Source organism: Myxocyprinus asiaticus, chromosome 12 (genome assembly GCF_019703515.2).
Source record: "Myxocyprinus asiaticus isolate MX2 ecotype Aquarium Trade chromosome 12, UBuf_Myxa_2, whole genome shotgun sequence".
NCBI lineage: Eukaryota > Metazoa > Chordata > Actinopteri > Cypriniformes > Catostomidae > Myxocyprinus > Myxocyprinus asiaticus.
This window is the reverse complement of record NC_059355.1, coordinates 34,830,545-34,856,738: the sequence shown is the minus strand read 5'-3', so window position 1 is coordinate 34,856,738 and position 26,194 is coordinate 34,830,545. Positions and strand designations below refer to the sequence as shown.

The window sequence follows — 26,194 nt, the reverse complement described above, 5'->3', positions numbered from 1 at the left end:
TCAAAATCGGAAAAACAAAAAATGACTTATTTCATTATTCGTTTACAAAACCAATATTAAAAAACAAATAATGACTTGTTTTTCATAATTTCGATTTAATTCTCAAGTTAAAAATAGGAAATTGGAAAAATAGCCATGGGACTATGCGTTTTGATTATTTGATTTCACTAATATATGGCTTGAATATTTGATTTGCACATATGGGTGGGCCTGAAACGCCCCTTTCTTCTGATTGGTCAACCTGCACCGTCATCTTCCTCAATGCTGTGAGACAGAATAAAAGTTCTCTGCTGTTTAATTGTTCAGATGAATTAATCTCAGTTAATATTAAATTCTTTACCATTTATTCTCCAAAACTCACCATGTTTATTACAGCTGAGCTATGTCTCTCATCAAATAGTCAGACACAGTGCCTACACATAACCATAAAATGTTCAATGAATGCAGACAGGGTTTTGTTTTCATGCGATTCAGCATTAGGACAATCATTGCCACGTGAAGCAATTGTTAAGAGTGACACACACACACACACACACACACACACACACACACACACACACAGTTAAGATGTTTATTAAGATTAATCCCTCACTCTGCATGCTAAAATGTCTTTTCACAGTAATCCTTCTTCATGCCACACAACTTGTTTTATTCATTCATAAGTGGTACCATGCAGTGCAGCTGATCAGTTGAGCACTGGTGGTGGTCCACACTGCACTGGGTGGCCTTTACCTACTGGGTCGTATACACAGCAAATTTGTGTGCCTTTTATTATTGGACAAATGTGAAGGCTATGTGTAAATGCTGATTTTAAATTCACTGGTCAAGCTTTTGAAAGACGAGCATATATGAACTTCCTTTAGCATAATTTCCATGATGAGTCCCTCACACCTAAGCTCCCAGAGCGGGGCAAAGTTAGTTTTAGGTTCGATATTTTTTTATATTTGGTTTGTCGTACCCACGCTCTCTGCCGGCGACAAGTTTGCAAAGATTTGCACACTTGGCTTGATGTTGTGGTATATAAATATAAATGGTATATAACGTCATGGTTACTTATGTAACCTCTGTTCCCTGATGGAGGGAACAAGACTTTGTGTCGATGTAGTGACACTAAGGGTCACTCTTGGGAGCCCGAGACACCTCTGGTCTTTGATAAAAGGCCAATGAAAATTGGCGAGTGGTATTTGCATGCCACTCCCATGGACATATGGATATAAAAGGAGCTGGTATGCAACCACTCATTCAGGTTTTATGCTGAGGACCTGATATAAGGTCCGGCCATTTCAGCGGGAAGTTCAGCATTGTGGCAGGAGGGACACAACGTCTCGTTCCCTCCATCAGGGAACAGAGGTTACACAAGTAACCATGACGTTCCCTATCTGTCACTCACTCGACGTTGCGTCGATGTAGTGACACTAGGGGTCCCTATACGAAATGCCACAACTGGCTGAACTGTGTTACGTGAACTGGCGGTGTGTGGTGGGCAGACCACTCTGTGCCTTGTAGCCAGCACACCAGGTCGACACGTAACCTCCCCCAACATAGTTATGAGTGTCGAACGGCCCTTTTTGGGGACAAGTCGACTACCCAAAAGATAGAGATAGGCTTAACCCATTCGTGGCCTCTTTTCCCCTTCTTTTTTTCCACTCCCTAAAAAAGAAGGGGATTATCCAACTGGGCCGCCAGGGATATTTAAGTGGAAGAATACATCACATGGTCTTCCAACCATGTGGAGAGCCTTCAAGTTAGATCCTGCCCAATGGGGGAGGAGTTACTACAAACATGGAGACTGGGGCAGAGAGACTCTGCCCAAGGAAGACGCAGTTTGCCAACAGGGAATTGAATTAGCGGAAGATATATAATCGCATGGGGTTAGCCTTACAGGGAACTGCCACATATGGAGCAATTACCCCAGAACAGGGTTCTTAGTTAGCACGTGTACTGGGCCGGCAGCGAGTCTCTCCAAAAACTCGACTGCCACAGGGCTCGGAGGAAGTCAACCAGGGAACAAAGTTTGTGAACGCTACTGGGAATTAATGGTGCATGTCTTCAGCTCCAAGGGAGGTGGAAGGCGCTATGTGCAAGCGATACACCCGGCCAGCTATCTCGGGCTTATCCACTTGTGTTGCGTGCCACTACCTGGGACGAAACCGGTTCCACCTGGAGGTTGTAGAACCTTGCAAAAATGTTGGGTGTTGCCCAGCCCGCTGCTCTGCAAATGTCTGTTAGAGAAGCACCTCTGGCCAGGGCCCAGGAAGCCGATACACCTCTGGTAGAATGGGCTTGAGCCCTACCGGGGGCGGCATGTTCTGGGCGAGATATGCCATAGTTATGGCGTCAATGAGCCAGTGGGCGATCCTCTGCTTGGAGACAGCGCTTCCTTTCCGCTGTGCACCAAAGCAGACAAAGAGCTGCTCAGAGATTCTAAAGCTCTGCGTGCGATCCAAATAGATGCATAAAGCGTGCACCGGACACAGCAACGACAGGGCCGGGTCTGCCTCCTCCTGGGGCAGCGCTTGCAGGTTCACCACCTGGTCCCTAAATGGGGTGGTGGGAACCTTGGGCACATAGCCCGGTTGGGGTCTCAGGATCACGTGAGAGTAACCCAGACCGAACTCCAGGCATGTTTCGCTGACAGAGAACGCTTGCAGGTCACCTACCCTCTTGATGGAAGTGAGTGCAGTCAGGAGGGCAGTCTTCAAAGAGAGTGCCTTAAGCTCGGCTGACTGCAAAGGCTCAAAGGGGGCTCTCTGTAGACCCTGAAGGACTACAGAGAGATCCCATGAGGGAACAAGGCGCGGTCTGGAGGGATTCAGTCTCCTGGCACCTCTTAGGAACCTGATGATCAGGTCGTGCTTCCCTAAGGACTTACCGTCGACTGCGTCGTGGTGTGCTGCTATGGCGGCAACGTACACCTTCAAGGTGGAAGGGGACAGCCTCCCTTCCAGCCTCTCCTGCAGGAATGAAAGCACTGATCCAACTGCACATCTCTGGGGGTCTTCGCATCGGGAAGAACACCACTTAGCAAACAGACGCCACTTAAAAGCATACAGGCGCTTCGTAGAGGGGGCCCTAGCCTGAGTGATCGTGTCTACCACCGCGGGTTCCAGATTCCAGAGGTCTGGGCGCGGGTACCAGAGGGTGCCCCGTCCCTGAGAAAGAAGGTCCTTCCTCAGGGTAATTCTCCAGGGGGGAGCTGTCGCAAGGAGCACATCTGGGTGGGCCAGTAGGGTGCTACCAGGATGACCTGCTCCTCATCCTCCCTGACCTTGCACAGGGTCTGTGCAAGCAGGCTCACTGGGGGAAACACATATTTGCGTAGGTCAGGGGGCCAGCTGTGTGCCAGCGTGTCTATGCTGAGGGGAGCCTCGGTGAGGGCGTACCAGAGGGGGCAGTGGGAGGATTCTTCGGAGGCGAACAGGTCCACCTGTGCTCGTCTGAATCGACTCCAAATCAGCTGGACCACCTTAGGGTGGAGTCTCCACTCTCCCCTGAGGGTAACCTGCCATGACAGCGCGTCTGCTGTAGTGTTGAGGTTGCCCGGGATGTGAGTGGCTCGCAGCGACTTGAAGTGCTGCTGACTCCAGAAGAGGAGACGGCGGGCGAGTTGTGACAAACAATGAGAGCGCAGACTGCCTTGGCGGTTGACATATGCTGCCGTGCTGTCTGTCCGAACTAACACGTGCTTGCCCTGGATCAATGGCCGGAACCTCTGCAGGGCGAGCAGAATTGCCAACAACTCAAGGCAGTTGATGTGCCAATGCAGTTGCGGGCCCGTCCAGAGGCTGGCGGCTGCGTGCCTGTTGCAAACAGTGCCCCAGGCCATTTTGGAGGCGTCTGTCGTGACCACGACGTGCCTGGAGACCAGTTCTAGAGGAACACCTGCTTGTAGAAATGAGAGGTCGGTCCAAGGGCTGAAAAGACAGTGACAGACCGATGTGATGGCCACGCGATGTGTCCTGTGGCACCATGCCCATCTCAGGACTCGAGTCTGGAGCCAGTGCTGAAGCGACCTCATATGCATCAACCCGAGCGGGGTGGCCACTGCTGAGGATGCCATATGCCCCAGGAGCCTCTGAAAAAGTTTCAGTGGAACCACTGTTCCCTGTTTGAATGCCTTCAAACAGGCCAGCACCGACTGGGCACGCTCGTTCGTAAGGCGCGCCGTCAAGGAGACTGAGTCCAACTCCAGTCCGAGAAAAGAGATGCTCTGTGACTGGGTGATCGTCCCCAAAGGGGGAAGCCCAGCTGAGGCTTCTGCGTCCGACTGGACAAGCCTGCTCTCCAATGCTGCGCTTGAGAGCTCATCATCTTCACGGGCTCCGAACAAGAAGCCAGACTCGCCGTGAGACGAGCCGGCAAACTCATCCAGAAGCCCGATTGGGGCAGACGAGCGTGCTGGGGAATGGGAGGTCTGCGGGGGATACCCGGCAGAGACGATCCCATTGGGGTCCCCAAATCGCCCCCAGTGCTAGCCGTGCTGGCCTCATACCCGTAGGTAGAAGGACCGAGGCGGGGAGCCGCTGGGGTGGCTTGCTTTCATATGAAAGCAAGCCACGACCGCAACGTTGCCATGGTCATGTTCTCGCAGTGAGAGCATGAACCATTCACAAACGCTGGCTCCATGTGGGTCGCGCACAGACACGAAAGACAGCGGTCATGACCATCCGAAGTTGAGAGATAACGACCGCAACCAGGAATAGCACACAATCGGAAAGGCATCTTCGAAAAGACACGTCTTTAAAAAGACGTTCCATGTGTGTGCTCTTTTAGAGAAATATATACTCTTTTAGAGGGGAAAAGGCTCTTTCAGAAAATATACTCTCTTGTTTTACTGCCGAAGCACCCAGGGGCGTTCTCTGCAGTGCACCAGTGCAGAAGAGGGAAAAGCCGCTGAAATGCGCCGTCAGATCCAGCAGATGTGAATGAACAGTAATATTCAGCTAAATGAGCATGACCGTTCGGCTCCGAAGAGAAAATCTGAATGAGTGGTTGCATACCAGCTCCTTTTATACCCGTATGTCCAGGGGAGTGGCATGCAAATACCACTCGCCAATTTTCATTGGCCTTTTATGAAAGACCAGAGGTGTCTCGGGCTCCCAAGAGTGACCCCTAGTGTCACTACATTGACACAACTTCGAGTGAGTGACAGATAGGGAACTATAATATACAGACATAAAACACTGCACTCAGAACTGTCAATTGGTGTGCCTGCAGATTATGACTGAAAATGCTCCAGTGTGCTTTCCTTGCTTTTAAGGGACCATCTGAAACTTCCACTCACTATTAAACACAGGCAGTGTCCAATCACTCATTCATTTGACATGCAAGTTAAACATAAAACATTAAAAATACACTTTTACATTCCAAATGTTGTAGTAGGTTAAAAGACTGAGCTACTACAAGTGAGATTTTTACAGTAAGTCCAATAATGAGTACAGTATTAGATTATTTTCGGGGATTTTTTTTTTAAATTCACCAAAATGTTATTTCACATTTCAAAGGTTGTAGTAAGTTCCCAGTAGATAGACTGATAAGTCTCCCCTGTAGTAAGTCAGTCAGCCCACTGGGAACTTACTACAACCTTTGGAATGTGAAAATAATATTTTAGTTAATTATTGTGATTTTTTTCTTAATATAAGTGAATACTGTATATTCATATGCACAGCCATCACTCTGGCAATTTACTAAAACCTGTGAAATGTTTTTTTTTTTTTTTCTTTGGTTTCTTTGTTTTATTTTTTTATAAACAATGTTTTTTTTAGATAGAACATACAAGTCAATAGTCAAATAAATGACTGCTCTGATGCCAGTGATGTTTTAGTTATGGGTGGAGTTTTCAGACAGTCACTTACGCACCATAGATGAATATCCAAAGAATATCGAACCTAAAACTAAATTTACCATGCAGTAAAACGTAAGCCTATGTCTTTACAATGTAGGCATATGCTTCAGTAGTCTTATGAATGTATGGTTATATTCATCATCTCATTTAAAACCATGCCTTTTCGGAACAACATCAAAGACAGCAGGTTTACGTGTCGGGCTGCCTGATAAATCTGGCTACTGATGAGAGAGATAGCTCAGCTACAGTAAACATGGCGAGTTTTGGAGAATATATGGTAAAGAATTTAATATTAACTGAAATGAATTTATCTGAACAATTAAACAGCAGAGAACTTTTATTCAGTCTCAGAGCATTGCGGAAGATGATGGTGCAGGTTGACCAGTCAGAAGAAAGGGCCATTTCAGGTCCACCTATATGTAGGAATCAAATATTCAAGCCATATATTAAGTGAAATCAAATAATCAAAACGAACAGTGTCCCGTGGCTATTTTTCCAATTTCCTATTATTAACTTGTTTTTTAATATTGCTTTTGTAAATGAATAAAGAAATAACAAATCGTTTGGCAAAGGCCAAATTGTGATGGCTAGACGACTGGGTCAGAACATCTCCAAAATGGCAGGTCTTGTGGGGTATGCAGTGGTTAGTACCTACCAAAAGTGGTCCAAGGAAGGACAACCAGTGAACCGGCGACAGGGTCATGGGCGCCCAAGGCTCACTGATGCGCGTGGGGAGCGAATGTTAGCCCGTCTGCTCCGAGACCACAGAAGAGCTACTGTAGCACAAATTGCTGAAAAACATAATGCTGGCAATGATAGAAAGGTGTCAGGACAAACAGTGCATCGGAGCTCGCGGCATATGGGACTGCGTAGCCGCAGACCCGTCAGAGTGCCCAAGTTGACCCCTCCACCGCCGAAAGTGCCTACAATGGGCACATGAGCATCAGAACAGGACCATGGAGCAATGGAAGAAGGTGTGGTCTGATGAATCATGTTTTCTTTTAGATCATGTGGACGGCCTGGTGCTTGTGCATCGTTTACCTAGGGAAGCGATGGCAGCAGGATGCACCATGGGAAGAAGGCAAGCCGGCGGAGGCAGTGTGATGCTCTGGGCAATGTTCTGCTGGGAAACCTTGGGTCCTGGCATTCATGTGGATGTTACTTTGACATGTACCACCTACCTAAAGATTGTTGCAGACCACGTACACCCCTTCATGGCAACAGAATTCCCTGATGGCAGTGGTCTATTTCAGCAGGATAATGCGCCCTGCCACACTGCAAAAATTGGTCAGGAATGGTTTGAGGAACATGGAGGAATGAGGAATGAGGAATGGTTTGAGGACAAAGAGTTCAAAGTGTTGACTTGGCCTCCAAATTCCCCAGATCTCAATCCGATTGAGCATCTATGGTATGTGCTGGACCAACAAGTTCGATCCATGGAGGCCCCACCTCACAACTTACAGGACTTAAAGGATCTGCTGCTAACATCTTGGTGCCAGAAACCACAGGACACCTTCAGAGGTCTTGTGGAGTCCATGCCTCGACGGGTCAGAGCTGTTTTGGTGGCACGAGGGGGATCTACACGATATTAGGCAGGTGGTTTTAATGTTGTAGCTGATCAGTGTATATTTATAATACTTGATGGATTTGAGATGTCTCTATTTTGAGTGGAAAATTAAAGACAAATTCCTCTATACTTCCATAACTCGTTCTCAGTGATATCAGTCTGCCCTCAAAGTTAGAGCTCCACTGCAAGACAGCCTTTCTGGTCTGGTGTGACTCGAGTGTCTGTGATGTTGAGAGGCAATGAAACTCGATGATATTCTACTGGCCCAGTTTGCTCCAATGCTTGGTATTTTTTGACAGATCTATTCGACAAGATTCTAGTTGAGGTTTGGTCACAATTAGGCAGGAAGGTAAACAAACCACTGGATAGCCTTCATGGGAAGGAACAGCACCAACAGGACCCCTCTGGTTAATATTTTATGGGGGGCAAATCACACTATGAATAAATTGCAGAACAAATTCTTATTTGATCAAATAAAATGCTTTCAATTCGAAGAAAGAAATTACAACAGAGATGTATTTGAATAGAGCATATTTGTATTCTATATATGAATACTTTGTATATACATATTTATTTCTCAATAGGCTAGAGAATATTTGAAGAGACTTCCCATTTTGTTGTTCAACAGAAACCATTATGTGCTTTAAAAAGGTAAGATGCTAACAAAGTCACTACATAAGGACTACAACAGTTGTTCCTTTAATTACAAGCCATTCGCCAAGCACATAACCTCACATACGTGCTTGACGAATGACATGTAATTAATGGGTAAACATGTAATACAACAATTAACTGTTACCACTTAGTTATTATTTTACTCGAAAACCACTATTCTAAAAATCCATTAGATATCCCAGAGGGAATCCATGGCAAATCAGCCTATTGTGTTGGCCTGCAAATAGTCTAGATGTCATGACTGAACAGCACTATAGTTCTAGAATAAGAAAAAACACCCAGGCAAAGAAGGAATATCTAAAAGCATTCCTTTTTTAAGAAATAAAGTACCAAGGAGAGAGAATATGCTGACGCATTGTAGGCGTTACTAATGATTGCAGATGCAGTGTGAATTACAGTATACACCTCTAGCACTCTTGTATAAACACATGTGTATCATGAAGGCAGACTGGTGTGTACCTGAGAAAGCTTCATCTACTAATAACAAACTAAAGCATATGAGAATGCAAACAAATGGTTCACACGTTCTTTTAAGACATGCTCAGTTACTTCCTGGAGAAAAGGGAAATTGGTATTATTATTATAATTAATATCCCAGTGTCGGCTCCTCTAGCAGAGAGCAAACATTACAACATCAAGAAACAACATTCTTTAAAAGAGTTTATCTCTCATATTCATTGCACCGCTAAGCTTTGAATCATTAAATTTGAAGTGAAAAGTCAAAATGTAAAATATTGGGGTCTATATAAAACTTGTCTTCTTTGGTCTGTTTAAAAGTCTGAAACTACTGCTGCAGTTTTCTAAATATAGTCTGATTGAGTGGGTGTCCACTGAAGACGACTCTGCCCTAGTTATTCAAATTGGGACATCCAAACACACACTGAGTTACTTGTCATGTCCTTTTCAAGCTGTCCCATCAGAAAAGCTCACCCCAATAAAAACAACATCAGGATCAAGACCTTGTCTGATTAGGTACACAGTTATTATTTCAAGACCATGTGTTTCAATTAATGTGCTGTAAAATTGGCATTAACTCATAAACCAAAAGAAGGAAAGAATAAAAAAGTGATTTAATACCTTTGAGAGGAGTTAACCAAGATTGAATTGTGCCTGCAGATAGCACTGTCTGCATTGTTTTGACGCCCTATTCACTAAAGGAATTATGCAAATAAGATAATGGCACAAATGCATTCAAAAAATTAGCACTGAACATATTTTGCATGGCACAATTCTCCTTCATACGAGTCGGTTCAGAGAGCTAGGTTGTGGAAGATGCAGCAAACTACAGCCATTTGACATACGATGCTGGGACGGTACAACATTGTTCCCCCAGTATGATCCAGGCACCTAAATGGGCTCTTGAAAAAGTGTCTGGATATGTGCACAGTTATAATGCTCATCTTCATGAATTGATCATCACTTCATAAATAATTGCTGCCATAATAAATAGAAAATATAAACATACATCTCTTTTAAATAAAAGTATGTTTACCGCCTGCTCTTCATAGGTCTCTTCATTCTGAATTTGTGAATAAGGCAAATTCTATAATAAGCCTAATTTGTATAGTAAGGACCCTTGTTAAAAGAATAACAGTGATTTAATTAAAATACTCTAAAAGCATTGAGTATCTGGATTGCGAGTGATTTGTAAATAAGACAGTTGCCTTAGGCCTAAAAATTTTAACAAACCTTTTTTTTTTATTTTTTTTTATAGCTTTCGAGATCTATGATAAATAATCATAAGACAGCTACTGATAAAGGAAATTTTAACAAAATACAGATAAACAAGGAACAAACAGCACTCAGTGAGCACAGGAGACATATTTTGGGAAGTCTGCTATGTGGTTAATGCATTTCTCTCAGAAACTGCCTTTCTGTGCAATTGATAATTTAGGTTACTCTCTGCTGCCTGAAGAGCAGAACTATACAGAGCATCTATTTGGACCAGAGGAAATTTCACAGGCCAGTGGAGAGACAGCATCATGCCGTCTCCAACACTCCATGAAATATTTCCTTAGGAACAGTCGAAACAAAGCTAATGCTAAGGGGCAAATTCTGTAGATGAAACCAATCTGGAACAAAAGCTAACTAGGTGGTCCCATATGGAGCTCTATTCATAATCGATATTCAGTGACACACCATACATGCAGCAGTGGTATTTAGAAGGCGTGAGAACAGAAAGGGCTTGTGGGGACCATGAAATGTCACACTCTATTTTAATTGCACTCATTGGAGGTAAACAATGGAGGAATTTGTGTGTGTAAGCTTGCTGAGCTGCAACACGCAGAGCTAGGTGGCATGGGTCCAGGTCTGAGCTCAGAAATGAGGTTAATTCAATTTGACATACCTCTCCATAATGCTAAATATGTGCTGTCGGGCCATTTGTTTACCAAATCAGCAATATGTGCTATGATGGCCTCTTTGTTACTTCTTTGCAAAGGCTAAGGTTGATACAGTAAGCCAATTATCCACTGGCACTAGGTGTCACGGATTGTGTTTAAACAGCCAAATGAGAACTCTTGATCTACTTGTCTATTCATTTTGAATGATCTTGAAGTCCACCAATATTTCATGCAGGAGATGAAATTTACCTCTAATCTACTTCATGTTTATTAATCAGATTGCTGTTCATCAGGCATGTTCAATGTCTTAACCTATGAAACAATAATGAGATGGAGAAGAGCTTATGGTAAACCGGGGCTGATTGTCTCACTTTTTACTCCAGTGAATATTTTTCATATTGGGTTTATTTTTTTAAAGTCAATCTCTGTTTAGGCACATACAGTGCATCCGGAAAGTATTCACAGCGCTTCACTTTTTCCACATTTTGTTATGTTACAGCCTTATTCCAAAATGGATTAAATTCATTATTTTCCTCAAAATTCTACAAACAATACCCCATAATGACAACGTGAAAGAAGTTTGTTTGAAATCTTTGCAAATGTATTAAAAATAAAAAACAATATTCACAGCCTTTGCTCAATACTTTGTTGAAGCACCTTTGGCACCAATTACAGCCTCAAGTCTTTTTGAGTATGATGCTACTAGCTTGGCACACCTATTTTTGGGCAGTTTCTCCCATTCTTCTTTGCAGGACCTCTCAAGCTCCATCAGGTTGGATGGGGAGCGTCGGTGCACAGCCATTTTCAGATCTCTCCAGAGATGTTCAATCGGGTTCAAGTCTGGGCTCTGGCTGGGCCACTCATGGACATTCACAGAGTTGTCCCGTAGCCACTCCTTTGTTATCTTGGCTGTGTGCTTAGGGTCGTTGTCCTGTTAGAAGATGAACCTTCGCCCCAGTCTGAGGTCCAGAGCACTCTGGAGCAGGTTTGCATTAAGGTTGTCTCTGTACATTGCTGCATTCATCTTTCCCTCGATCCTGACTAGTCTCCCAGTTCCTGCCGCTGAAAAACATCCCCACAGCATGATGCTGCCACCACCATGCTTCACTGTAGGGATGGTATTGGCCAGGTGATGAGTGGTGCCTGGTTTCCTCCAGACATGACACTTGCCATTCAGGCCAAAGAGTTCTTTGTTTCTCATGGTCTGAGAGTCCTTCAGGTGCCTTTTAGCAAACTCCAGGCAGGCTGTCATGTGCCTTTTACTGAGGAGTGGCTTCCATCTGGCCACTCTACCATACAGGCCTGATTGGTGGAGTGCTGCAGAGATGGTTGTTCTTCTGGAAGGTTCTCCTATCTCCACAGAGAAATGCTGGAGCTCTGTCAGAGTGACCATCGGATTCTTGGTCACCTCCCTGACTAAGGCCCTTCTCCCCCGATCGCTCAGTTTGGCCAGGCGGCCAGCTCTAGGAAGAGTCCTGGTGGTTCCAAACTTCTTCCATTTACGGATGATGGAGGCCACTGTGCTCATTGGGACCTTCAATGCTGCAGAAATGTTTCTGTACTCTTACCCAGATCTGTGCCTCAATACAATCCTGTCTCTGAGGTCTACAGACAATTCCTTGGACTTCATGGCTTGGTTTGTGCTCTGACATGCACTGTTAACTGTGGGACCTTATATAGACAGGTGTGTGCCTTTCCAAATGATGTCCAATTAACTGAATTTACCACAGGTGGACTCCAGTCAAGTTGTAGAAACATCTCAAGGATGATCAGTGGAAACAGGATGAACCTGAGCTCAATTTTGAGTGTCATGGCAAAGGCTGTGAATACTTATGTACGTGATTTTTTTTCGTTTTTTATTTTTAATAAATTTGCAGAGATTTCAAACAAACTTCTGTCATGTTGTCATTATGGGGTATTGTTTGTAGAATTTTGAGGAAAGTAATGAATTTAATCCATTTTGGAATAAGGCTGTAACATAACAAAATGTGGAAAAAGTGAAGCGCTGTGAATACTTTCCGGATGCACTGTACCTGAAAGCCTTGTGAACAAAAAGCTATTGAACATTTCCCCTGTTATTGCCCAGAAAACAATATATTATTCATTTTACAAACATTGACCTTTTGTGACAACATGCTGCCACACTATATGGGCACATAAGTTGTCACAGTTGGAAATTTTACACAGTACATTCATTAATAAACTAAGATTGTAAATGGTAACATACAGTAAAAAAAAAATCATCAAATTAATGTTTTGGCCAACAAGAACATGTGACAGCTTGCCCCATAAAAAAAAAATAAAAAAAATAAAATAAAAAAAAATGTGACATCCTGCCATTTAAGAAATAATTATTACATTTATGAAAATAAATCATCTTGTCCTGAGAACACAGTTCAACTTTTCGGTTAAAATCTAATTGAATTATTTAGTTGATTCTTGTCTTAAAGGAATAGATCACCTAAAAAACAAAAGTTGTCTCATCATGTACTCACCCTCATGCCATCCCAGATGTGAATGACTTACATTCTTCAGCAGAACACAAACAAAAATTTTTAGAAGTATATCTCAGCTCTGTAGGTCCATACAATGCAAGTGGATGGTGATCAGCACTTTAAAGCTCCAAAAGAACAGACAGTCAAAGCAAAAGTAATCCATCCAACTCCCATAGTTAAATTCACTATTGTTTACTTCCGGGTGCTCTTTTATGGGCGTCCTTGAGGGGAATCAGTTCACACTGCCTCTCGTGTGACGTAAGCACTTTGGCATGTTCACGTGAGAACTGACGATACAGTTGGAACTGCAGCTTGATTTGTTTACAAGAGAACGCTGTTCACAAGCTTCATTGGTTTGCATTAATTTGAACATGCCAGCTTGCGCTTACATCTGTGCTTTTTGGAGCTTTTAAGTGCTGATCACCATCCACTTGCATTGTATGGACCTACAGAGTTGAGATGTCCTTTTAAAAATCTTTGTTAGTGTTCTGCTAAAGAAAGTAAGTCACACACATCTGGGATGGCATGAGGGTGAATAAATTATGAGAAAATGTTCATTTTTGTGTGAACTATCTATTTAATGTTTGCCAGACCAGTGTCTTTTTATGGTGTTCACTTGTTTACCCAACATTGCTATTACAAAAATATGGTAATATTGGAATTTTACTTTAGAGGATAAAATTCACAAAAATATTGAAATGTTAACCACATTTGTGTAATCAGACTTTTGACTCAAAAACATATATTTACTAACGTAGCCCTGACAACAAGCCCCGGTCTCCTCCTCTACTAAAGGTATCAGAATAGCTCCATAGATATATAGATATTATGCAAGGCAAGATGACATTTCTGAATCATATTAACAGTGTCATCCTTATTATTTCTATATGGTTAATAAGCATGCAGTCACCAGCTGTGGTTCAATATCTACTTCATCTGGTAGACTTTAATTAAAACTTTAAATCCTGCAATAATGTATGAAACAGACGCTTCACACGTCAGTAAATTCATGTGATTGTCACTGTGCTGTAACTGAGAAATTAAAAGAGTGAAACCTTTCCACGTTGACATCTGTTATACAATCTTTTTTACCTGCTCAGTGTCACATCCTGAAAATCAAAAGTGAAATATTTCAGATACGTCATGGTTACTTTCATAACCTCCATTCCCTGATGGAGGGAACGAGACGTTGTGTCGATGTAGTGACACTAGGGGTCACTCTTGGAAGCCCCAAACACCTCTGCTTTTTTGAAAAAAGGCCAATGAGAATTGGCAAGTGGAATTTGCATGCCACTCCCCCGTATAAAAGGAGCTGGTATGCAACCACTCATTCAGATTTTGTGCTGAGGAGCCGAGACCAGGTCCCGGCCATTTCAGCGGGTAGTTCAGCGTTGTAGCAAGAGGGACACAGTGTCTCATTCCCTCCATCAGGGAATGGAGGTTACAAAAGTAACCATGACGTTCCCTATCTGTCACTCACTCGACTTTGTGTCAATGTAGTGACACTAGGGGTCCCTATACAAAATGCCACAACTATCTGAACTGTGTTACGTGAACTGGCGGTGTGTGATGGGCAGACCGCTGTGTGCCTCGTAGCCAGCGCACCAGGCCATCACGTAACCTCCCCCAATGCTCTTATGAGCGTCGAATGGTCCATCAGGAACAAGTCGACTGCCCAACTATAGGGACAGGCTAGCCCAGCCGAGGCCTCTGTCCCTCTCTTTTCTCCCCAAAAAGAGTGGAATTTGTTAACTGACTGGGAGCCTTAAGTGTCTGTGTCGGGGGGTGTCCCTCCTAAGGGGAAGACACTGCGGAGACCACACTCTGGCCAAAAAGAGGGGGGGTATTTTGAGTGGAATATGTAACATGGTCTTTCCGAGTCTTGTCGGAAGTATGTCATGTGGAGAGGTCCCATGGTAGGTCCTATCCGAAGGGGGAGGAGTTTCTACAGAGCATGGTGACTGGGGGCAGAAGGACAAAAGATTCTCCTTCCGGCCCTCCACCGGGGGATGGAGTGGTCTGTCGACCAGCCCCAGAGAAGTGGGGGTCACCCGTCTCGGGGGAGCTTCAAAGCCTTCCACGGGTTCTTAGCAGCCGGCCACGAGACGGGTGGCGTCTGCTTCCTGTGGAGGGCTCCACGCTGGAGCCGGGCCATGGGGCGGGCTGCGGCTGAGCCAGTGTTGTTGCTGCAGGAGGACGCCCTTGGTGACGAGCAGATGGGGTGCAGGGTCTTAAGCCGTGCCGAGGCAGGATATGTTGTAAGGCCTCCATCTGCTTCTTCACTGCCGAGAACTGCTGGGCAAAGTCCTTGACGGCATCGTCAACCATGCCTTGTCTGCCTCTCCCATCTCGACCAAGTTGAGCCAAAGGTGGCACTCCTGGACCACCAGGGTGGACATCGCCTGCCCGAGAGACCGTGCTGTGACCTTCATCGCCCGGAGAGTGAGGTCGGTCGCAGTTGCTGCATCAATCAATTCTTACGAAAGCAAGCTGCAACCTCAACGTTGCCATAGTCATGTTCTCGCAATGAGGACATGACGATGTCTCCGCGTGGGCAGTGCCCAGACACGTAAGACTGCGATCGTGGCCGTCAGAAGCGGAGAGATAACGACCGCAACCAGGAATAACACACAAATGGAAAGGCATCTTTAAAAGGATGTTCCGTGTGTGCCGCTCTTTTTGTGAATGAAAATATACTCTTTTAGAATATACTCTCTTATTTTTGCTCTGCCGAAGCGCCCACGGGTGCAGAAGGGGAGAAGCCGCTGAAATGCACCGTAAATCCAGCAGTTTTGAGGTGTGTCTTTGGAGGAAATTGAATTCAGTGCACTGAATACAACTGCTCGGCACCGAAGAGAAAATCTGAATGAGTGGTTGCATACCAGCTCCTTTTATACCCGTATGTCCGGGGGAGTGGCATGCAAATTCCACTCGCCAATTCTCATTGGCCTTTTTTCAAAAAAGCAGAGGTGTTTGGGGCTTCCAAGAGTGACCCCTAGTTTCACTACATCGACACAACTTCGAGTGAGTGACAGATAGGGAACAGCAGAGATCTGACAATTTAAAATGTAATCCTCTGCTCCTTTGTTGTGTGCCAAAATAGCATGAGTAAAATATGATTTTGATATGTCACTTAATTGATATTCCTTCTGGCCATATCTCTCATATTGTGTTGTTCTGCTTTGTATTGTACCGATTTTTATTTATTTATTTATTTATTTATTTATTTATTTATGTATTTATTTGCATTTAAATTTATATGTAAGGCAATAAGCAGATGCTCTTATACAAGTGCTAATGGCAAAATAAAACTAATGCAGATACAATTCAATAGGACTCAACTCCGGTTCTAGAAGGTCTCTGTCTTGTAGAATTTCGTTCTGACCCTCATCAATGTATTTATGAGTGCTTGAAAATTATAGGCAGGTCTTTTTTGAGGCAGGTGTTTGATTACAGTTGGTGCAAGTGCAAATAAACAAGCCAACACATTGTTTTTCTCCTGATTAATCCAAGTATTCCTGAAAGAGGTGAGTCTTGAGCCTTTTTTGAAGAATGCATTTTAATTGTATGTTACACTCTTCTGTTCACAGATTGACCATAAATGCAGAGTGCCAGCTTCAACTTCATAACTTTCCTATGGATGAGCACTCCTGCCCCCTCATCTTCTCCAGCTGTGAGTACTCTCATACTTCATACTAACTTTGTTTTGAGATTAACATTCTTTCCTAGTTTGTTATTGTTTTGTATGTCATTTGTCATTTCAAATTCACTACCCTAAGCGTTCAAGCACAGCAATATCCTCATGCACAAGGAAATGCCACGTTTAAAGCATATCATTGCAGTGTTGCTTAGGCAACTCAGTTCTTTCATGAATGGTCAAAGCTTTTCTTCACCGTTTGCAGTTCATGCCATAAACATTCACTTTGGAACAACAATATGCCCTATATGTTTTTGAAATGTTCTCATATCTTCAGGAACAAGAGAGAAATAGAGAAACGTTCTAAAAATGCAGCATACACTATGCCAATATACTTTTCTAAAAGTGCTATGAAAACATATTGTTCTTTCTCATCAGTCCAGGTATTACAATTTATCTGCTAAGCCAATGTGGGTATCCTTCCGAAGGATCCCAGTGTTAGGAAAGAGCAAATTACATTTATTTTAACATGGTCCCTGTTTCTTTCAGTCTGATTTCAACAGTTTGTGTAGCAAATTTAAATGCAGATTGTTCTATGAATTTTTCAGTGTAAAGGCCTTTGCAGTTACCATACCCAAAGCAACAGGTGGCACTAAAGCACAGAAAGCTGTTTTGACCACCTACATTAAAAACTGAAGTAACTCCAGGAAGAAATCCTGAACCAGCAGTGAGGATGTGTATTTATTTGCATCAAATGCCTTAAAAACTGAAAATAATAATAATAATTATCATGTGTTCTCTTAACATATAAATTAAACTTTAAAAATATCTGATCTTATGTGGATTGTCTTCATAATGTATTCCATATTGCTCCATTTTTGCCTTTGCATTTAATTTTACGTGAGTTCTCTTAAATCTCAAATGTGTATATTTACAGTATTTATAATGTGACATGACGACTACCTCCCCTGATGTCAGCTATGCCCCGTCCATTGGATCAGCTGCCCTTCCTAGTCTCCCGGCCGGAGTGGGCAGGAGAGAAAGGAGGGGCGCAGTGACTATTCCTTGTTTGGCAGTGTGTGTTGATGCACACCTGAAGTCAATGAATAACCTCATCACTGCTACCTTTAATAACTGAGCCCGCCTCTCCTCGAGAGACCGGTCTCTACCCATTGGCATATTCGTAGGTCCAGGAATGGAGCAGGCAGGGTCCGGTGCGAAATAAATGCATCGCTGGACCCACACCCCGGACCTGGCGCGAATTAGATGCAATGCAGGGGGTTGGAGCACCTGTCGCAGCAGTCGGGACAGGATGCCAGGCCACCATTTCCCTCACACACGTGGCCCAGGGAAGCCGGGCTGCTCTGAGGAAGCCGCTGCCAAGGAGGGGAGCACGTTACAGCTGCCGGACCTTGCCAGTTATACCTGGGCCTTACACTCTCATCACTACCCTTCCTTCACATACCCCATTCACCACAAGGAGGCCAGATTGCCCTTTGCTTTGGACATACACCCACTGTGCCCGAGTTATCACCCGGATTGAGGCGAGTCACTACGCCACCATGAGGACTTAGAGCGCACTGGGAATTGGGCATGCCAAATTGGGGAGGAAATCCAAAAAAATACAAATAAATTGTTTGTCGATTAGCGCCACCTATTGTAAAGGCATGATGGTGCCAACTGTGATTGTTCGCCTCACTTTCTATGTGAAAGGGCCATTCATCAGCAAATTGCCTCTCATAATCGCATCGCCTTTGGTGTGCAAAGGCCTTAATGCAGACTTTGCAAAGAGGATGTCATAAAAGGAGCAGTACAAAATAGACAGTGTTAGACTCAACAGCATACCCACAGCTTGTTTAATCACAGCAAAGTGCTGTTACTCATTTCACATGCAAAATGGTGTTTACTTCTTTGGTGTAGTCTAAAAGACATAGCAGATAAAGAAGCAGCATTGTCAGAAATGGCATTGTTGTAGGGAATATGTCACAGCTAATAAGGATATCATGCTTTATGATTTAATAGCAGATCTCATATTGTCTATTTTCTACCTTTAATACAACATGTATCCTAACAATTTGCCAACAATATACAGTAGGTGTACTGGAAACTAGGCCATGGATTACATTGCATGTATACACCAAGGGCACGGACAGCCTTGTAATTACTCTGCATGTCCAATGGGCTCGTGAAGGCTGCCTTCATTAGTAGGATGTTATTAATGACATTACTCAGGAGTGATGGGTAATGGTTAATGCAGCTATGGTGTTAGGAGTCTTTGTGATTCAAGCAAAGAAGGGTGTCGCTAAATTGGAAATGTTGTTTATCTCTGTGTAATATGTTTTCACACCTTCACATACCCTCTGTTTCTACCCTATCATACACATGCCTGGGCTCTCTACTCTCTATCTCATGATGAAATTATTAATTTTATTTGTGAAGACATGCTGTACCCAAATAACCATTTAAAAAAATAATTTGCAGAATTACATATTATTAGAATATGTGTGACAACTCACAAGTATTTAATGCAGAGGTGCAACCAGCTAAAAAGCGTGTTGCCACAAATCAATGGTTTGTTGAGAAAGAGTCAATATAATGTATTACTTTTGTTTACTAAATGTCTGTATTGTGACAGAATAATTTAGCAAATAGAATAATTAATTAGAATACAAAGTAATGTTTTAAATCCTTTTCAGCTCTGAGCAAAATATAATGAGTAAGTTAATACATGAGTTATCATGAATAAACAATGAACAACATATTTTTTTACAGCATTTTTAGATAGATTTAATTTTATGGTATGTTCAGTTGAGCCAACAGACTTTTTGTGAATTCAAACTCCAAGTGTCAAAAATGTGAATGTTAACAAACTCACACAAGGACTTTAATCTGCTTTATACTACGGGTCTGTTGAATGCTTGATTCTGATTGGTTGATGGATGTTCTAAGTTGTGCAGTTATTTTTTAAGGAAACGCATGGCTAGGAAGTAGTTCCAGGTCTTGACCGCATAATGGTTCCATATCACTCCTCCAAGTTAACTGAAATAACGGAAAAGTTATAGGCTAGCCTACAGTCCACCACAGCATACAGATCAAACCACAAACAAAAATATCAAACATCAAACAAAATGACAGACAATTTAGATTTTCCAGAAATAACTTTTAATATTTATGAAAAGCATGAGAATTTCAACAACTGGGAGGCAGCTGAATTGGACAGTCCAGATGAAAAACGTTACAAACGAAAGAGAACATCAAAGGCAGCCGGCAACAGCACACAACATAAAACAATCAGCGATGAATAGCTAGACAGGCTTGAGGGTCGAAAAACACGAAGTAAACACCAAAAAAAAACAACAGCTTGGGCAGTAAATGTTTTTAACAATTGGCTTAAAGCCAAAAATACTTCTGTGGAAGAGGTAGAGAGAGAGGGGGCAAACGCCCTAAATACCCAGCTGTGAGCTTTCTATGCCACAGTCAGAAGCGCAACGGGCACAGTGTATTCAGTATCAAGTTTTCTCTCCCTAAGAGCTGGACTGAACCATTATATTTCTAAACATAATATAATTGGGCAAACGTAATTCAAATCATCCAACGATGTATTTAGTTCAAATGTTGTCAGAGGCAGGGCTGGGGAGCAGGCAGATCATGTCTGTCACTGGTCACAAGTGCGAAACAAGCCTGAGAAGCTACCGGGCACCTTCAGCAAAAGACAGAAAGCAATGGAGCATGATCCTGTCAGGAAACAAAAGCCCAAATGCCACAGAAAATTAAACCAACGATCCCCAGGAAATAACAAACTCCATCAACAAGCCGCCCCCTGCAGTTGATCTGCCGCCTTTCCATGTCAAACTTTACAATTAATGGAAACGTGCAGTTTAATTTCAATAAACAAACCATTGCCAAATCGAATAAAGAAATATATAAATTAAATAGAATGAACAGAATAATTAAATAGAAATGGGAATAAATAACCTTAAAAGCCTACTTGTTCACAGTCTTTTACGTTTCATGCCGATAAAATACAAATTGAATGATTAAATAAATACTGCCAGGCCTACTTGTTCACGGGCTTTTTTGTTATTTATAACTGCAGATAATAGAAAAAAACAACAACAAATAAATAAATATTGATACTTGTTCACAGGCTTTTCTATTTAATTTATTATTGTAGATAACAGAAAAATACACACACACACAAACACACAGTAGCTTGTTTCTCCAATAAGTGCTTAAAAGCAGCGCATCCTCCGTTGCTAGTTCTAACATGACGTTTTCGAACTAGCAACAAAGGCTTGAGCTGTATCAAAGCTAGATACACTTGAGCAATACAACAGTTTATATATTATCTGAAATATCTGTGGGAAACTCCCTCGCACCCCCCTCCCCCTCTCTTAAGCTCTCACACACACACACACGTGGACACACATACATTATAAGCATTACGCACACACTTACTCGCGAGCGAGAAATAAAGCCGTCATGTCAGTGCACATCTGCATCTCAGTGGGGTTAAAAACAGTTGTTAAGGTTTTTGTAAGGAATAATTGATGCACTCGCTGCTGCTAAGTACATAATATGGATATAAGATGGCGCCGTGGATGGCAGCCACGGTGTGGAGCACTCCAATTCTTTTGTTGTTTTTGTTTGTTTGTCCTGTGTTTAGCAGTCTTTTTCCAATCAGTTTTACTAGGGAAGAACTGCTGAATATTCGGCAGCACATACCAGACAATCTTTTCCCGGTTTTTGACTATTCGGATGCTTTGCTGGACATTTTAGTCGGAGGTGCAGTTGTGTTGTTTTAGAGACACAGTCGAGGGAAGTGAGCCGGCGCGCTGGTCAGGCATTGTCAGCGCAGCTTTCGAACAGTGTTGCAGAGTATACATCTAGCAAATCTCCACTCTCTTCCTAACAAAACAGATGAACTACATCTCCTCACCCATACAAACAAGGACTTTTCAAACTCTGCTGCCTTGTGCTTCACAGAAACACAGAGTGAAGCCATTCTGGACAGCGCGTTACATCTGCCAGGCTTTCAGCTGTACAGAGCGGATCGCATCGTGTATTTAATGGGGAAAATGAGAGGCGGTGGAACATGCTTTTACATCAATGAAAGTTGGTGTACAGATGTAACAGCATTAAAGAAGATGTGCTGTCCTAATTTGGAAGCACTCTTTATTAACTGTAAGCCTTTCTACTCACCGCAGGAGTTTTCATCGTTTATTCTGGTGAGTGTTTATATCCCACCACACGCGTGCGTGTACGCAGCGCTGCAACAGCTGGCTGATCAAATCAAAGACATGGGACAACAATACCCGGACTCAGTTATTATTATTCTTGGGGATTTTAACAAAGCAAACCTCACACGTGAACTGCCCAAATACAGACAGCACATTACATGCCCAACCAGATACTGGATCATTGCTGCACAACAATAAAGGATGCAAATCTCTCTGTCCCTAGAGCAGCTTTGGGACTCTTTGATTACTGTCTGGTTCATCTTCTGATCTACAGGCAGAAACTTATATCAGCTAAACCTGTAGTAAGGACTGTAAAGAGATGGACCAATGAAGCAGAGCTAGAACTACAAGCCTGCTTTGACTGCACTGATTGGAGAGTTTTTGAGGCTGCAGACACCAATCTGGATGAGCTCACAGATACTGTGACATCATATATCAGTTTCTGTGAGGATATGTGCATTCCTACTAGGACTTATTTAACATATAACAATGACAAACCGTGGTTTACAGCAGAACTCAGGCAGCTTCGTCAAGCCAAAGAGGATGCTTACAGAGGTGGGGATAAAGTCTTGTACAATCAGGCCAGGAACACACTGAATAAGGAAATTAGGGTGGCTAAAAGAAGCTATTCTGATAAGCTGAAAAACAAGTTTTCGGCTAACGACCCTGAATCAGTGTGGAGCAGCCTGAAAGACATTACTAACTTCAAAAGGCCTTCTCCAAACACTGTAGGGAACCAACAACTGGCTGATGACTTGAATGTGTTCTACTGTAGATTTGAAAGGCCCAGTCTCACACCCCACACCCGCTCTGACCTTCACTTCACACAAACATCAACACCTCCTCCAACCCCCCTCCTCCCCCCTCCTACTACTCAACCTGCACTTAAGATCTGTGAAGAAGAGGTGTGCCGTGTCTTCCGAAAACAAAAGACAAGGAAAGCGCAGGGCCCAGATGGTGTTTCAACTGCTTGCCTAAAATCCTGTGCTAACCAGCTGGCCCCCATCTTCACACAGATCTGCAATAGATCACTGGAGCAGTGTGAAGTCCCATGCTGCTTAAAATGCTCAATCATAATTCCTGTCCCAAAGAAACCCAAAATCACAGGACTTAATGACTACAGACCCGTCACTCTGACGTCTGTGGTCATGAAATAATTTGAGAGACTGGTGTTGCGCCACCAGAAGGACATCACTGGACCCTTTCTGGATCCCCTTCAGTTTGCTTATCGAGCAAACAGGTCTGTGGATGATGCAGTCAACATGGGATTGCATCATGTTGTGCAACATCTGGACAGACCAGGGACATATGCAAGGATCTTTTTTGTGGACTTCAGTTTGGCTTTCAACACCATCATCCCAGCTATTCTCAAGACTAAATTACACCAACTCTCTGTTTCCATGACTGTCTGTCAGTGGATCACCAGCTTTCTGATGGACAGGCAGCAGCTAGTGAGACAGGGGAAATTCACTTCCAGCACCTCTACGATCAGCAGGGATGTGTGCTCTCCCTACTACTCTTCTCCCTGTATACAAATGACTGCACTGCCAAGGACCCCTCAGTCAAGCTCCTGAAGTTTTCAGACGACACTACTGTCGGCTTCATCCAAGATGATGATGAGTCTGTATACAGAAGGGAGGTTGAACGGCTGGCTCACCTGTGTAGTCAAAACAACCTGGATCCCCTCACCATTCTAAACAGCACTGTGGCAGCAGTGGAGTCATTCAGGTTCCTGGGCAATACCATCTCACAGGACCTGAAGTGGGGGACCCACATTGACTCCATTGTGAAAAAGGCCCAGCAGAGGTTGTACTTCCTTCGACACTTGAGGAAGTTCAACCTGCCACAGGCGCTGCTGATACAGTTTTACTCAGCAGTCATTGAGTCTGTCCTCTGCACTCAGTAACTGTCTGGTTTGGTGCAGCTATGAAATTGGATATCAGAAGACTACAAAGGACAGTTCGGACTGCAGAGAGGATTATTGGTTGCCCTGTGCTCTCCCTTCAAGAACTGTACACTTCCAGAGTGAGGAATAAGGCTGTAAAAATCACTCTGGACCCCACTTACACAGCCCACTAATTTTTGGACTGTTGCCTTCTGGCAGGCGCTACAGAGTACTGAGCACCAGAACCTTCAGGCACAGGAACAGTTTTTTCCCTCAGGCTATCCATCTCATGAACAGTTAAAACTGCCCCATTGAGCAATAACTAATGTGCAATACACAGCTTAGTCTTTTTATATTTAGCCAACATACCATGTACTTCTGCCATTACATTCCCTTGCTTCTGTATATAACAGATTGTATTTATATATTGCACATACGTGTGTGTGTGTGTGTGTGTGTGTGTGTGTATATATATATATATATATATATATATATATATATATATATATATATATATATACAGTGGTGTGAAAAAGTGTTTGCCCCTTCCTGATTTCTTATTTTTTTGCATGTTTGTCACACTTAAATGTTTCAGATCATCAAACAAGTTTAAATATTAGTCAAAGATAACACAAGTAAACACAAAATGCAGTTTTTGAAATGAAGGTTGTTATTATTAAGGGAAAACAAAATCCAAACCTACATGGCCCTGTGTGAAAAAGTGATTGCCCCCTAAACCTAATAACTGGTTGGGCCACCCTTAGCAGCAACAACTGCAATCAAGCGTTTGCGATAACTTGCAATGAGTCTTTTACAGCGCTGTGGAGGAATTGTGGCCCACCCATCTTTGCAGAATTGTTGTAATTCAGCCACATTGGAGGGTTTTCGAGCATGAACTGCCTTTTTAAGGTCTCAATAGGATTCAGGTCAGGACTTTGACTAGGCCACTCCAAAGTCTTCATTTTGGTTTTTTTCAGCCATTCAGAGCTGGACTTGCTGGTGTGTTTTGGATCATTGTCCTGCTGCAGAACCCAAGTTCACTTCAGCTTGAGGTCACGAACAGATGGCCGGATATTCTCCTTCAGGATTTTTTGGTAGACAGCAGAATTCATGGTTCCATTTATCACAGCAAGTCTTCCAGGTCCTGAAGCAGCAAAACAGCCCCAGACCATCACACTACCACCACCATATTTTACTGTTGGTATGATGTTCTTTTTCTGAAATGCGGTGTTACTTTTACGCCAGATGTAATGGGACACACACCTTCCAAAAAGTTCAACTTTTGTCTCGTCAGTCCACAGAGTATTTTCCCAAAAGTCTTGGGGATCATCAAGATGTTTTCTGGCAAAAATGAGACGAGCCTTAATGTTCTTTTTGCTCAGCAGTGGTTTTCATCTTGGAACTCTGCCATGCAGGCCATTTTTGCCTAGTCTCTTTCTTATGGTGGAGTCATGAACACTGACCTTAACTGAGGCAAGTGAGGCCTGCAGTTCTTTGGATGTTGTTGTGGGGTCTTTTGTGACCTCTTGGATGAGTCGTCGCTGCGCTCTTGGGGTAATTTTGGTCGGCCGGCCACTCCTGGGAAGGTTCACCACTGTTCCATGTTTTCGCCATTTGTGGATAATGGCTCTGTGGTTCTCTGGAGTCCCAAAGCTTTAGAAATGGCTTTATAACCTTTTCCAGACTGATAGATCTCAATTACTTTCTTTCTCATTTGTTCCTGAATTTCTTTGGATCTCGGCATGATGTCTAGCTTTTGAAGATCTTTTGGTCTACTTCACTTTGTCAGGCAGGTCCTATTTAAGTGATTTCTTGATTGAGAACAGGTGTGGCAGTAATCAGGCCTGGGTGTGGCTAGAGAAATTGAACTCAGGTGTGATAAACCACAGTTAAGTTATGTTTTAACAGGTGGGGCAAACACTTTTTCACACAGGGCCATGTAGGTTTGGATTTTGTTTTCCCTTAATAATAACAACCTTCATTTCAAAAACTGCATTTTGTGTTTACTTGTGTTATCTTTGACTAATATTTAAACTTGTTTGATGATCTGAAACATTTAAGTGTGACAAACATGTAAAAAAATAAGAAATCAGGAAGGGGGCAAACACTTTTTCACACCACTGTATATATATATATATATATATATATATATATATATATATATATATATATATATATATATATATATATATATATATATATATACAGTTGTGCTCAAAAATTTGCATATCCTGGCAGAAATTGTGAAATTTTGGCATTGATTTTATTTAAGGACAGTGATCATATGAAGCCAATTATTATCACATAGTTGTTTGGCTCCTTTTTAAATCATGATGATAACATAAATCACCCAAATGGCCCTGATCAAAAGTTTACATACACTTGAATGTTTGGCCTTGTTACAGACACAGAAGTTGACACGCACAGGTTTAAATGGCAATTCAAGGTTAATTTCCCACACCTGTGGCTTTTTAAATTGCAATTAGTGCCTGTGTATAAATAGTCAAT

At 42.9% G+C, this 26,194-nt stretch overlaps 1 protein-coding gene across 2 annotated transcripts in view; it reads left to right on the top strand.

Moving 5' to 3' along the window:
* LOC127449380 (gamma-aminobutyric acid receptor subunit gamma-3) overlaps positions 1 to 26,194 on the top strand; it is a 230,782-nt gene that overhangs the window by 158,256 nt on the left and 46,332 nt on the right. For both annotated transcript variants that reach the window (XM_051712747.1, XM_051712746.1), the window contains exon 5: positions 16,515 to 16,597. In XM_051712747.1, the coding sequence (XP_051568707.1) occupies positions 16,515 to 16,597 (83 nt within the window). The remainder of the gene's footprint in view (positions 1 to 16,514; positions 16,598 to 26,194) is intronic.